Source organism: Castor canadensis, chromosome 11 (assembly GCF_047511655.1).
Source record: "Castor canadensis chromosome 11, mCasCan1.hap1v2, whole genome shotgun sequence".
NCBI classification, from domain to species: domain Eukaryota; kingdom Metazoa; phylum Chordata; class Mammalia; order Rodentia; family Castoridae; genus Castor; species Castor canadensis.
In genome coordinates, this window is record NC_133396.1 from 99,142,372 (window position 1) to 99,156,650 (window position 14,279).

The 14,279-nt window shown below is 39.8% G+C and overlaps 1 protein-coding gene across 5 annotated transcripts in view; it reads right to left on the reverse strand.

Moving 5' to 3' along the window:
* LOC109690974 (carboxyl-terminal PDZ ligand of neuronal nitric oxide synthase protein) overlaps positions 1 to 14,279 on the reverse strand; it is a 295,255-nt gene that overhangs the window by 69,457 nt on the left and 211,519 nt on the right. For 3 of the 5 annotated variants that reach the window (XM_074047632.1, XM_074047631.1, XM_074047633.1), the window contains exon 4: positions 10,980 to 11,053. In XM_074047632.1, the coding sequence (XP_073903733.1) occupies positions 10,980 to 11,053 (74 nt within the window). The remainder of the gene's footprint in view (positions 1 to 10,979; positions 11,054 to 14,279) is intronic. The other 2 variants (XM_074047630.1, XM_074047634.1) reach the window with 1 other exon arrangement.

Below are 14,279 nucleotides of genomic sequence, written 5' to 3' on the forward strand. Positions count from 1 at the left end.
AATCAGCCCCTTGAGCCAAGCGTTAACTGCACCAGCTGGAAGAAGGAGGGTGTACATTTTCAAAGGCAGCCTGTTTAGTGGTTAATTCTACAGCACTAAGAGGTGCTGGGCTCTCTCTGAACAATGTTGAACAAGGTCACTTGACTTGTTGTTTCTCAGTGTTCTCAACTATGGTGTTGTCTTTTGAATAGTTCTTTGTGTGCTGCTTATCTTGTTAGAATATACATTCTGATGTCATAACATTAACATTTTTTTGTCACCAATACTATCTATCACATATGGGTACCTCCAGTTCTCAGCAAATGGCTGTAGGTTGATTGGTTGGTTCCTTTATCCATTCAATTTTAGATAAAAGTCTACAGAATGAGCATACCCACTTTGAGAATTTTGCAAAGGTTGAAGAAGAAATCAATAAAATTGAACATATATGTACTAAGTGCTGTTATGTGCAGGACAATGTGGTCAAGGAGCCCCAAAGATGAATAAATAAAACATAATAAATAATAAAGCATAAGGCTAATACATGAATAACTATTAATAAAAGGATGATCTTATAGCCTTAAAATCCAAAGAAGAAACAAAAGTTAGATCCTACCTCTGAGGGTAGGGATAGAATCAAGAATTTCTGGTGGATGTATTAAAATAAGCCTTGAAAGATGAGTAAGAATTTGGCAGCAGAAATGTTAAGTCAAACACAAAGGATCCTTAATTAATCATATAATTTGATCTTGACTGCTGCCAGAAACTGGGGAAATGTGAAACTCCTTAAGAGCCTGCATCTCAGGGTCTCTTGATAAAGGGCAAAGGGACTTGCAGACAGACCAGCTCTTCATCCCACTCCATCCCTCCTGAATTCTGTCTATAACCCCTCAGGCTTCCCAGTCAGCTTTACTTCTCCAGTTTGAGGTCTGGCTATCAGAAAGAAAGTGTAGACTTGCAATCTAGCTATGCTCCCAACTGTGCCAGGACACAAGGAGCCCACAGAGGTCTTACCAGCCAGGCTGGAGAACAGGGCACTGCAACACAGTGTCTAGACCAGTATTTAGTGCAAAGTACCCAAGCTATTACACTGTCCTTCAACAACCCTAGTGATTATCTGCTAATATATAATAGGGTCAGTAAGACACAGCTCCAAATCAAGAGCAATTTTTATTCATTTTTGGGGTTAAGACTGGTCACACCATGGCCCATAAATGATATGAAACTCATCAATACAATATTGGTTTATTTTCAATAAGATTCCTCTAACAAGATGCAAATGTCTACTTAATGGGTAAGGCAAAATCCATTAATTATTCAAACATTAAATAGTTAAGAAAACCAGATAGCTTTATTTTTGTTGTTTGCTTTTTTTTTTCCTCCTCCTACTCCTAGTTTGAGAAGTAAACAGCTGATGATAAACCTTCCTGGCTTTAGATACAAATATTCAAAGATGTTGTATGATGCTTATTGGTACCAAGGTGTTTTACCTTGGAATTCATGGACCTATAAGACTATGGGATCCATGGATTCTAAAATTTAAAAATTTGCATGTATATACAAGGGAGATTTTTTTCTTTTTTGCTGGGCATTGGGGAAGTGGAGGCAGGAAGATCACAAGTTTGAGACTAGGCTGGACTACATAGCAAGTTCCAGGATAGCCTGGACTATGTACCAAGACCTTGTCTCAAAAAAAAAAAAAAAAAACCAAAAAGGGGACTGGGAGCGTGGTTCAAATGTTAGAGCTCTTGCCTAGCAAGCACAAGGCCTTGTATTCAAACCCCAGTACCACAAGAGAAAGACAAAGACAGAAATGATAGAGATAATAGAGGTGAGAGAAAGAGAGATAGAAAGAGAGACCTTTTTAGTTTTCACCAGATTCTCAAAGACCTCTGCGTCCTAGGAAAGGAAAAGACCACCTGATAGACACCCAAGCCAGTGCCTCCTTGGTAGAAGGGAGAGAAGTCAAGGAGTATTCACTTGACTTTGCACATACTTTCCTATATGAGACTCCTCAATGCTTTGCACAAATTCTAAATCAATTCCCTTTACACATTTGAGAAGGATAAAATGAGGCACAGAGTAATAAAATTTTTAAATAGCCAGTCATTTTGTAGTAGAACTGGAACCAATCTGGTTTCCCTATTCCCCTGTTACTTCCTCCACAGGGTAATTCTCTCTCTGGTAGACAGTATTTAATTATGTGAAGTTTTCTAAAGTTGGCCTAATTGGATTTTCCATCATTATTAGTGCAAAAGATACCCTCTAAGGCCAGGCACAGAGAGACCAACCTACCTGGAGGTTAAATTTTGATTGCTCTAACAGCTGGCTTTAGTTTTCTGTTGTATATGTCCGTTCACTCTCTAGTGGGTTTTGTGCATCTCTTGGTCTATGCTTTAGGTCACCAAGAGGGTACAGCAAGCAACCAAGAGCACAAGTAAGCTTAATGGACTTTTTAAAATGAACATTTTCATGCAGCAAAGAAGCAAATGGAGCTTGAACCAGCTTTGCCAAGCTATGTTTATCAAGCACCTCCTATGTACTAAAGATCCTTCCATGTAGGTGCTAGGGATGCAGTAGTGGACAAAACAGAAATGTTCCTTTCCTTCATGGGGTTCATGCTAAGATTGGCATGACACAAATTTCCATCTTTCACCATGACTGGATTTAAAAAATTAAGTGGGATGTCACCAGAGACACAAATCCCTCAAAAGGGACAGCAGTAAAAGTACTAAAACTCCAACCTGAGGTCACTGGGACCTGCTCTTATTCTTTCATTTATCTTCTATTCAGCTATCACATGTCTGGTCCATGGTTAAACAGTTCACAGATTGGCTTTTTCTATGTATTTGTACTGCTGTCACCCATTGCGGCCAGATCCAGATATACTTCCCATTACACTCAGATAACCAGGAGATCTCTCCTGTGTCCACCCCACTAATCTGAGTGTCTTCCTACTTGAGGTATACAGCATTCCAAGACAGATTGATTTTCCTAAAATACTACTTTCACTTTGAAAGTCTAAGAGTCAAAGCCATCATGAGAAAACTGTAAGTACAGATGTGGGAGAACGTTCTTGATAAATTACTGCAAGACCAACAGGCTAACTATAGAACTCTATGTAGAATAATACTGGACTTTAAAAAAAAATGAGTGTCTACATATTTACATATAAATTGGTAGAAGGAAGAGAATTGACATTTTCTTTATAAAACTTAAGCTAGACTGCCAGGGTGGCTCATGTGGTAGAGTGCCTGTGTAGCAAGTATGAGGCCCTGAGTTCAAACCTCACTACCACCAAAAAAAATTAAGCCCAAATCATATTTCCATCAAGATTTGTCTGAAAACAGTCACAGAAAGTAGAAGTCACAGTGAGAAACTTCAGGACATGTGTCATGTCCTATTTCTCTTTGCATTCTCAGTGCTTACATTGTGCCATACAATGACTTTAGAAAAGAAGTGAAAGTGAAGCAAGAGAGAAGAAAAGAAAGATCTCAGCCATGTGTGTTAATACGTGCATATGGCTTAGAGCCATGGGGCCTAAAATGATTTACAAGTCATCAGTCCCTTGCTGGAGACTCAGTATCTATTCTAGGTGTTTATAGACACTCACTAAGCACCAGGGAAGTACTAGCAACCTTCTTCAGCCTATAAAGTGGAATAAAGATGAAAATGCAGAACTTGCTCTTATACAAAGATAAAGAATGCATATAACTATGTAAGGAGGAAGAAAAACAAAAGAGAAGAATATAAAATAAATAGAAATAAAAGGAGAAGCAAGAGAAGGGGTGGTACCACAGATTGATGCAGAATAGACTAGGAAATGTTGCATCTCACAATATGGAGAACATGTACAACAAACAGGTAGAGATCAAAACTGGTTAACAAGAGTTAATTGCAAGATGGTGGGCTCTGATGGAGAGGCTCTGATGGAGACCTTGGGCTTTGGGAAGGAAGGAGAGTTAACAGAAGACATAGCATTAGCAGGACTGAAGGAAGGTTATTTCATAACAGGACAGAGCTGAATATATTTGAAGAAAGACAGGGGTCCCATGAAAGCTGAGAGAGGGGTAGGGGTTAACAGTTTAAGGAACTAAAGAAACAAGTGAAGGTGAGTCTAAAACAAAGAGACAGTTGGAAATGACACAGAGATGTTCTAATGGTCAGGAAGAAAGCCAAAGAATCTCACAAAGTAAGGGGTTGTCCACAGAGAATGAGGGTGTATACTTGACAAGTAGAAGAGTGTGACAAGGACTTAGGACATTAGTGAGAGGAATTTCTACCAGAGTGAATAAAGGATTGCAGAGTAGCCCTGGAGAAGTAACAGAAACTCAATAGCATGAATGTTCTTTCCCACCTCTTCCTAACATTCTCCATGAAGAAAATTGTGTGATTCCTACTCATGCATTTTTATGAAGAGGCACTGTCAATGAGAGGTTTTGAAGCTGGAGGAAATAAAAACATCCACTCTACATGAAACATTACTCAGTGTTAGAGTGACAGGCACTCATGTCTGTCAGATGGGCTGCCAAGAAATGATATGAGGAGAAGTTAGGGAGAGTTCTTTGGGCTGGGCTGCCTCCAGATCCCTGCTTATCAGTTCTGCAAGTTTAGCAGAGGTTCCTCAAGAACCTAAGACAATGGAAAGCAGAGATGAGAGGAGGGGATGCTCATCCTCACAGAAATAGTACAGGAAGGTGCAGATGGTCATAGTGTCACTTATGGATCACACAGAGAGCAAATGAGATGTGTGTACATATCATAGGCAAAGAACTGACTCCAGCTTCAGGTCTGTACAAAGTCCAATAAGAAGGGAGAGAAAAAAATGAATGCCAGGGTTTAAATTAGGGTCTTGTGGAAGTGTAGAGAAATGGGCTATGATTTGGATGAGTGTTCTCAAAAGGTTAATATATTAAGGATTGGTCTGCTGTTTGGTACTATTGGGAAATGACAGAACCTTTGGGAGGTGTGGTCTTACAGGAAGTCCTTGGCCTTAGATCTTCTACTTTCCCTCTCTCTTCCCTTCCCCTTCCTTCTCCTTACCCTATATCTCCATCCCTGCCCACCCTCCCCTTGCATGAGATGTGACCACTCACATCAACACACACTCCAATATGATATGCCACCCTCCTGATCTTGAACTTAAACCTCCAGAAATGTGAGCCAAAATAAACCTCTCTTTAATTCACAAGTACCCTATTTTAGGTGTTTTGTTACAGTGACAGAAAGATTACTAACATAGAAGGGAAGTTTTAGAGTAGAATCATCTCTACCTGGAAGGACAGTATGGATTCTGGAGAGTTTTCTTTAAGAATCCTGACAGCATTTTCCTTTTTATCTATAAAATAGGGTGACTAATGATTATAGTATTTACTCCATCTCATAATTATGTGATTCTACCTATGTACCCCAGATCGGGATTGTATATAATTATATGTCCAAAAATAATGATGCCTAACAGTTGTATATACCTTACAAACCTTCCATCTTTATCCCCATAGGACTCTTTCCTCCTCCCTTTATAAGGGTTTTATTATTTCCTTTTCTCAAAATAGATTTGTTTGATCTCATCATTAAGCTGCAATCCTTGATCTAACCATTAAGCTGCAATTCATCACATCATTGTTTTCCTTTCTTCTCCTGCCAAGTGACTGAAAGACTGTCCCCACTGCTCACTGAAACTGCTCCTAGGGAAGTCATCACCCACCCATCTCCGAAACCCCAGTGTCTTGCTTTCTTCTGTCCTTACTCACCTTGATCTGAACTACTCATTCTTTTCAGGATGGGTACCCTTTTCACTGATTTCCAAGTCTCTCTTTACAAATGCTGCCTAGGTTTTCTACTTGACTTTCCATAATAAAAAGACATTTAAGGAGTTCTTTCTAAGCTTCAGTACTTGATAGCTGAATTTCACAGAATTCAGTACTTGATAGAATAATTTACCATATTCTTAAAGATCATTCACTGTTTCCTGTCTTCTGCTATTAAAAATTTTGTTTCTTTGTAGGCAATATACTTTTCCCCTTGGCTTTGTTTAAAAAAATCTTTGTCCTTAACATTCTGTAGTTTCATTATTATGAGTCTAGAATTTAAGAATCGATTTCCTTTTATTTACTTTGCCTATAATTTGATACACTTCTTGAATATGAGGGTGTATCTTTCCTGAATTTTTTCCTGGCTTCATCATTTAAACCCTTGGTTGTTAACTAAGTGGAACAAGAGTAACCTAATTTCCCAAAAACTCTTAGAATAGGTGTATCAAGTCCCCATTTACCTCAACATGTAGTTTGTGTCTTGCATTTTGGCATACCATTTTCACAATGAAAACTGAATATTCAGATGTATGAATGAGCAATTTGTCTTAGAAGGAGGATATCAAAAGCAGAGTGGCAAAGCGGAAAGGGCAAACTCCTAAGACCCAGATGGTTTTCCAATTATTCATTACCTGGTGATCAGGAGAAAGTTCTCTAATACTATTGAGACTCATTTTCTTCATCTTAAGAAAGATAATGACAGTCCCTACCACTCTGGATTGCTGTTAGGATTAAGTGGAATAACATGTCAAGTTCCATCTGACTACCTTGTCTGAGGAGAGGACTATGGTCTAGTAACCACATGTACTAATTATCAGGATGTTTTTGCTACTTAGCTCCAATTCACTCTGTGATAAGCAGACAGAATTCCTTTTAGCATGTCTCCTGTGATGTATTCTCTAAAGAATAGAGAGATGCTGTGAGAAGAAAATACTTCCTTTGGTACAGTTGGCACACAGGTGGTCAGTAGCAAGGGTATGAGGCCATCCAGTGGTATTCTGTCCTAGGCCACATGGCCAGAACACACAGGGATCCAAAGTACCCCTCCAGTCCAGTGATCACTTCCTGCAGCCCTCCCCAAATAGGACACTGATATTCTAGGCCTCCCATGCACAGACACTCCAGTTCTGTTAGTTGTCCTGCTTCTTTGATGGAAACTTGATTCACAAGAATTCAAAACCTGAATAGGCTCAAATGAATTACATTTAGCCTTGATATACAGATATAAATAAGTATAGATATATATATATTTCGTTCTTCTTTACGGCTGAATAGAATCCCACTATGTATAAATACCATGTTTTCTTAATCCATTAATCAGTAGTAGGACAAATTGTTGTTTATAAACACAGGTTGCTAACTTTTGATAAATGAGGATGACATCCACAAGATATCTATGACCAGACAGTGGGTTTCATTTTAAAATTTAAAATTTCTTTGGTGCTCCCTTCCTTAAAAATGTTTCTTTTAAAAAAGTAATAGGTGAGGAAAGACCACAATAATACTAACTGAAAGAAATCTTTGAAAAAGAAGAAAACTTGGAGGCCACTATGACCTGATTTCAGGAATTATTAAAATAATTAGATGAACGAAATAGAATGAAGGATGCAGAAAAGGAGGAAAACTCTGATCCATCCATCATACCATATTAAAAAAAAAAAAAACAATCACTGAGCACTTGTCTAGCATGTACAAGGCCCAGGTTCAATCCCATATACATACACATATACACACAAAAAAATTGAATCAAGTTAACTATCATACTTTTTGATGAAAAAAGACAATCCTTGTGACCTTGAATTAGGTAAAGAATTCACAGTTATAACACAAAAAGCTCAATCAATGAAATGAAAAAATCTGTTAAATAATAATTCATCAAAATTTAAAACTTTTGGGACTGGTGGAATGGTTCAAGTGGTAGAGTGCCTGCCTAGCAAGTGTGAGGCCCTGAGTTCAAACCCCAGTACCACTGCCAAAAAAAAAAAAATTTTAAACTTTTAGCTAGGTATGGTGGTGCATGGCTATAATCCCAGCTCTTAGGAAACTAAGGCAGAAGTATCATAAATTCAAGGCCTACCTATCCAGACCCTGTCTCAAAACATTTTTTTAAAACTTTTGCCCTTCAAAAGATACTATTAAAAGAAAAGTCAGACTTGGAGATAAAAACACTTGTAAATCATAAATCTTATAAAGGATATACATCCAGAATATTTAAAGAACCCTCAAGATTCAATAATGAAATGTGGAATTTAGCAGGAGAATGGGGAGAGGCAGGAGGAAGGATCAAAAGGGGCACAAGGACACTTCGCAGGGGAGTGATAGAAATGCTTACCACCTTCATTGAGGCAATGGTTTTACAAGTATATACAGGTGTCAAAACTTACCAAATTATTCACTTTAAAGATGTTTAATTTTTTAATGCCAATAATACATCAATAAAGCTGTTTAAAAGCTAGTAGCTTATTTGGGATATATGAAACCAGGAAAAGGTTTCATATATCCTTTTACAAAAGGCTTTGTCTATTTATACTCAAGCCCAGTTCTTAAAGCCTTTTCTCATCACTGAAGTAGAAAGTAATTGCTCCCTCTTATGAATCACCATAATTTATGTTAATTTTCAGATATCAATTCAATGCATTTATCCACCATTGCACATTTTTAAAGTGCTCACATGGGTCAGGCATGGGCTTGCCACTAGACATACAAAAGTGAACAGCACAGTTATTCTCTTCAAGAGTTTCACAGTCTACACAGGTTACTCCAGAGGCACCTGCACACCCATGTTTATTGCAGCACTATTCACAATAGCCAAATTATGGAAACAGCCAAGATGCCCCACTACTGATGAATGTATCAAGAAAATGTGGTATCTATACACAATGGAATTGCATGCAGCCATGAAGAAGAATGAAATGTTATCATTTGCTGGTAAATGGATGGAATTGGAGAACATCATTCTGAGTGAGGTTAGCCTGGCCCAAAAGACCAAAAGTCATATGTTCTCCCTCATATGCAGACATTAGATCAAGGGCAAACACAACAAGGGGATTGAACTTTGATCACAAGATAAAAGTGAGAGCACACAAGGAAGATATGAGGATAGGTAAAACACCTAAAAAATTAGCTAGCATTTGTTGTCCTCAACGCAGAGAAACTAAAGCAGATACCTTAAAAGCAACTGAGGCCAATAGGAGAAGGGGACCAGGAACTAGAGAAAAGGTTAGATTAAAAAGAATTAACCTAGAAGGTAACACACATGCACTGGAAAGTAATGTGAGTCAACTCCCTGTATAGCTATCCTTATCTCAACTAGCAAAAACCCTTGTTCCTTCCTATTATTGCTTATACTCTCTCTTCAACAAAATTAGAGATAAGGGCAAAATAGTTTCTGCCGGGTATCGAGGGGGTGGGGGGGGGGAGAGGAAGGGGGCGGAGGGAGTAAGAGAGGGGGTGGGGGTAGGGGGGGAGAAATGACCCAAGTATTGTATGCACATATGAATAATAAATAAATAAATAAAAAGAGTTTCACAGTCTAATGGCAAGAGTGATGCAGTAAACAAATAAAATACATACATATACACATACGTAGCAATAACATACTGAAACAATTATTTCAAGAAACATTAAAAAGTACAAGAAGCTGGGCACTGGCAGCTTACACCTGTAATCCTAGCTACTTGGGAGGCTGAGATCAGGAGGATAGAGGTTTGAGGGAAATGGACTGGAGGCATGGCTCAAGTGGTAAAGTGCCTGTTTTGTAAGTGTGAGGAAGCCCTGAGTTCAAACACCAGCTCCACCAAAGAAATTCAGTTTGTCACACATTATCTCTTACCACAGTGACTTGTTCAATGTCTGTTTCCCTATTGGTTAAAACTCCCAGAGAACAAGAGTCCATGACTCATTTCCCTCAGTAATCTACTAAATTATCTAGTACAGTACTTGGTGTATTTCACACATGCATACTTGTTTGAATGAACAGAAATATTTCACAGGCATCTTTGATTAGAAGGCAGGACCACCAGGTTGCTGCCTTCATAGTTGAATTGCAATCCTTATCTACTTTGTCAACAAAGGCATGACAATAGTTTGAGAGGAAACAAAAGCCAAGCCTAAATCTAGGTCTTCAAATTCCCACTGGAATGGTCATTCTCTTGGTGAAGAAAAGGAGGAGATGGGGATGAGGTGGAGCTCAGTCTGCAGAAACTCAGTACATTAAAATGACACCCATGATGCAGGTCCTGCCATGGTTCCCCAAGAGCCCTGGCTTGCTATCTAGAATTCTCCTGCTCAGGGGAATACACATGATGGCAGCCATCTAACCTCTATCATACCAGTCTCATTATGAAGGCAACCTCTAGGTATGTGTCAATTCAATCTACTATAATAAAACACCATAAACTTGTGGCTCATAACAACAGAAATTTATTTCTCCCAGTTCTAGAGGCTTGGAAATCCAAGATCAAGAGACCAGCAGACTCAGTATTTGATGAAGGCCCACTTTCTAGATGGTGCCTGCAAGTTGCGTCCTATATAGTGAAGAGGCAAGCTCGTAGCTCTCTGGAGCCTCTCTTACTAAGGGCACTAACCCCAAACATGAAGGTTCTTCTCTCATGAGCCAATCACCTCCAAAGGGTCCCCATCTCCTAATGTCATCACCCTGAGAGTTCAGATTTCAATGTACCAATTTTGGAAAAATATAACATTCACACCCTCGCACTGGAGCTTACATTTGTGACTTTTTGCTTTTGTAAGTGATGACAAAACTCTTATCCATGCTCAGTTTCTGGAAGGACAGAAAAGGGGGTAAACTGTAAGCATAGAGGGTAGGATAACCCCGTTATCTTATTTTCTCATGATCAACATATATGCAGTTATGGAATTTCAGTTAAGACAAAGGTAGCACAAGTTGAAAACAAGTTCAACTGAGATATTTGGATTAAACCTCAAGAAGAAATCCTTCATGCTAACTCAGGACAATTCATAGCCAGAAAAACTTTTCTTTCAGTCTTAAAGATAAGGCAGATTACTTCTTGTACTTACAGCTACAGAAACAACAGGTCTCAGAAGAGAAAAGCAGTAGAAGTTTATTTAGATTTGTCTGAACCTACCACCCAACAGATGGCTCCAGGAAATGGAAGAGGGACCCTGGAACTCAGCATCCTCCTGAGCACTGGGCTGGGCTCTTACCTGTAGATGGGGTCCTGCATCACCAGCATCTTGCTCTCATCCCACGTCCATTCCTTTTTCTGCAATAAAAGAAGCTGTAAATGAATAAGTTAGGCTTGTCCTCAGCTACAGAACCAGGGCACAGATTGAGCTACTAATGCTTATGCAAACACATGCATTTTGCTTCTGGACTTTTTCCCTCTAAGAGGCTGAGAGCTGATTTCTATGAAAAGGACCAGTGGAAAACGTCATATGTCTGGTCTGATCAGTTTCCTCCAAGCACTTTAAAAGTGGGTCTTTCCAGGGTACAGAGGGGAGGCAAGAGCCAAAGAGGCCTCAGGGGACCATGGCAGACTCTAAATCAAAGGGGAAAAAATGACTACACATCGCTCCAGAGGAGTGGGAGAGGAGAAATAAAGCAGAGAAGGGGGCAAAGACAAGCCTTTTATGATGTGTGGAGGAAGCTGTCAAATGTAATGCAATGCAACCTCATCCTCTTCTTTAAAGAGGGTTGTGGAGATTTCCACACCAGCCAGGTAAATTAACTAGTACATTTGCAGTTACTCCTAAGAGGATATTCATTCTAGCTGTGATCTTGACTTTCTGTGAACATGAAAGAGAACCTCCAAGCAGCTGGGGATCAGGATAAGAATGGGAGTAAGAAAATTTGAAGTACAGTGCATGATGATGCAAGCAGCACCCCAATATGAATGGAAGCACCTGAGGTCAGCCGCCAACCCCATCCCTGCAGGGATCCCCCAAGTGAAGGGACAGAGATTCTGCTCCACCTTCACTGGCCTATCAAGATGGTGCTGTTTGGGAAAACTGGGCAGAAGACACTCATCTATGAAAGAAAGACTCAAGAGAGGGGGAAAAGAGTAAGGATGTACATGCTGGATTAATTAATGAGTACTTTTAGCTAGACAGATCTCTCAAAGAGAATGCACAGGGTGGCCACTCTCAAAACATACCAGGGTTTAAAGACTGTTCAGGAGACTAGAGAAGGCTATGTCACTTAGAGTGACATCAGGAAGAAGCATACTGCCAGCAGCTTTCCCTAAAACACAAAACTATATGCACCTGGCACACACATACACACACAGACACACATACACACACAGACACCATTAATCTCTGAGGGCTGAAAACTAATCCAACACATGGAAAGAATTTAGACTAGTTTACAAGTATTCAGTGCCAATTCAGACACTGTTTTACAGATTACAAAACTTCAGCTATAAGTAAAATCTAATTATTTTTAAAAGATACATTCCTACAATTACTACTCACTATCCTATATTTTAAATGACCTATTTAGAACCCAGAACAAGGGTTGCTCTCTAACTGACCCTTCAGATATATAAATAAAGCAGGTCCAGCCTTCTTTATCACAGGTTTTGCAAACACCCCTTGCTTGACACATTTTCCAAACTTCTTGTTATCATCATTGATTTTTTTTTTTTTGGTAGTACTGGGATTTGAACTTAGGGCCCCATACTTGCTGGGCAGGTGCTCTATCACTTGAGCCACTCCATCACTCCCATATTTGACTTTTTTGTTACATACTATACTTTCCAGTGTCCTGCTCAAACCTGGTACTCTGAACTCCATCTCTGTCTGGTTCACAAATGGTCTGATCAGCATGGTGCAGTGACACATTCCTTTCTAGGCTGCAGTCATGTACTACTCTTAACCCAACAAAGACTGATTCACAGCACTCCCAAGCTGACTCAGTAACTTTCCTGGCATCTGTTCAAGGCTGGTTTCCAACTGATGAGCTGAAATGTTTTCAGAATTAAAGTCCAAATACTTGGTTGCCTATTTTAAACACACAATGTAATTGTACACCATGGGTTTTATTTAAACAGCAAGATATGATAATGTGTTTAAAATATGATTTGATCTTGGGGCAAATTTCCTGCAACAAATATTAAATTAAGCCATATCCATAGTCATATGATATTCTCTGCCTGTACTTTCAATTCAATTAATAATTCAGTTAGCAATGCTTATAACATACCTCTTTGCTATTGAGCACATCTGTTGAGTTTATTTCAAATACTACATTTTTCAGTTCTAGTATTCCATTTGGTTCATTATTTCTTCTATTTCCTTTGCTGAGACTTTCTACTTGTTTTTACTTTCTACTTTTTTACTTATTTTTTTACATTATTTACACAATTTTACATTATTGTTTCAAAAGCGTTTGGTGGTGCAGGCCTGTAGTCTCAGCACTCAGGGAGGCTGAGGCAGCAGGATCACTTGAGCTCAGGACTTCAAGACTAGCCTGGAATCACAGTGAGATCCAGTCTCAGAACGAAAACAAGAAGCCCATGGAGGAAGAATTTTTATGATCACCACCTTAAAATCTTTGTCAGATCATTCTAGAATCTCTATCACTTTGCTGTTGCCTCTTTTGTCCTCCCCCAACCCCAAAGTGAGATCTTCCTCATTCTTGGTATGGTGAGTGACTTTCAATCAAAATCTGGGAACTTTTTGAGTATTATAAGACTCTAGATATGATTTAAACTTGGTGTTTCAACTATCATCCTATAACATGGTTCAAACTGGAGAAGAATGTCTCCTTGTCACTGCAAAGGAAGACAAAGTTCAGGTTTACTACCCACTTCTGTTGATACCCAAAGGGGAGGAGGCTCTTCATTACTGATGGGTATTGGGGGGGCAGTTACAGATCCCCACCAGGCTCCCACTAATGCTCCTCTGACTCATGGGGGTAGGAATGCCTTGTCCCTGCTCCCCAAGTGCCCTGCACTGGTACCACATAGTCTCTGATAAGAACTGCCCCTTCTGCAGCCTAAGCCACAGCTGGTTTCACCCCTTACAGAACAAAGCCCCACTGTCCCTTATCTACTGCCACCTCTCTTTGTCCGTTCCTTGCCCTTGCTTTCTCCCAAATGCTACTTAAGGCCAGACCTGCCTAGAGAAGCTGCTGCGCCATTTTCTCTCGGCCAGCCAGACTGCTTACTGAACTTCTGGACATGAGAAGCCTCTTATGAGCCTCCTTTGTGTGTGGTGTGTGGCGTTTTCCTAACAGTCTCCACTGATATCCCATAGGGGCAGGGGTGAGGTGGAGGAGGGAGATACTCATTACCAGTGGCACCTTTCTCAGTGTTCTCAGATACCACCTGATGAGGGGGGTTGGGGCACAACCCAGCTGTGGTGGAAGTCTAGGCTCTCACTTGGCCATGCTGGCCTGGGTGGTGGGTAGTGGGCAGTTTTTTCTGTGCTGCTTGGCTGGAAGATTGGTTACTACATAAAAGTTTTCTACCTTAACAAGCCACCCTTTTCCTCCTCTGGCTA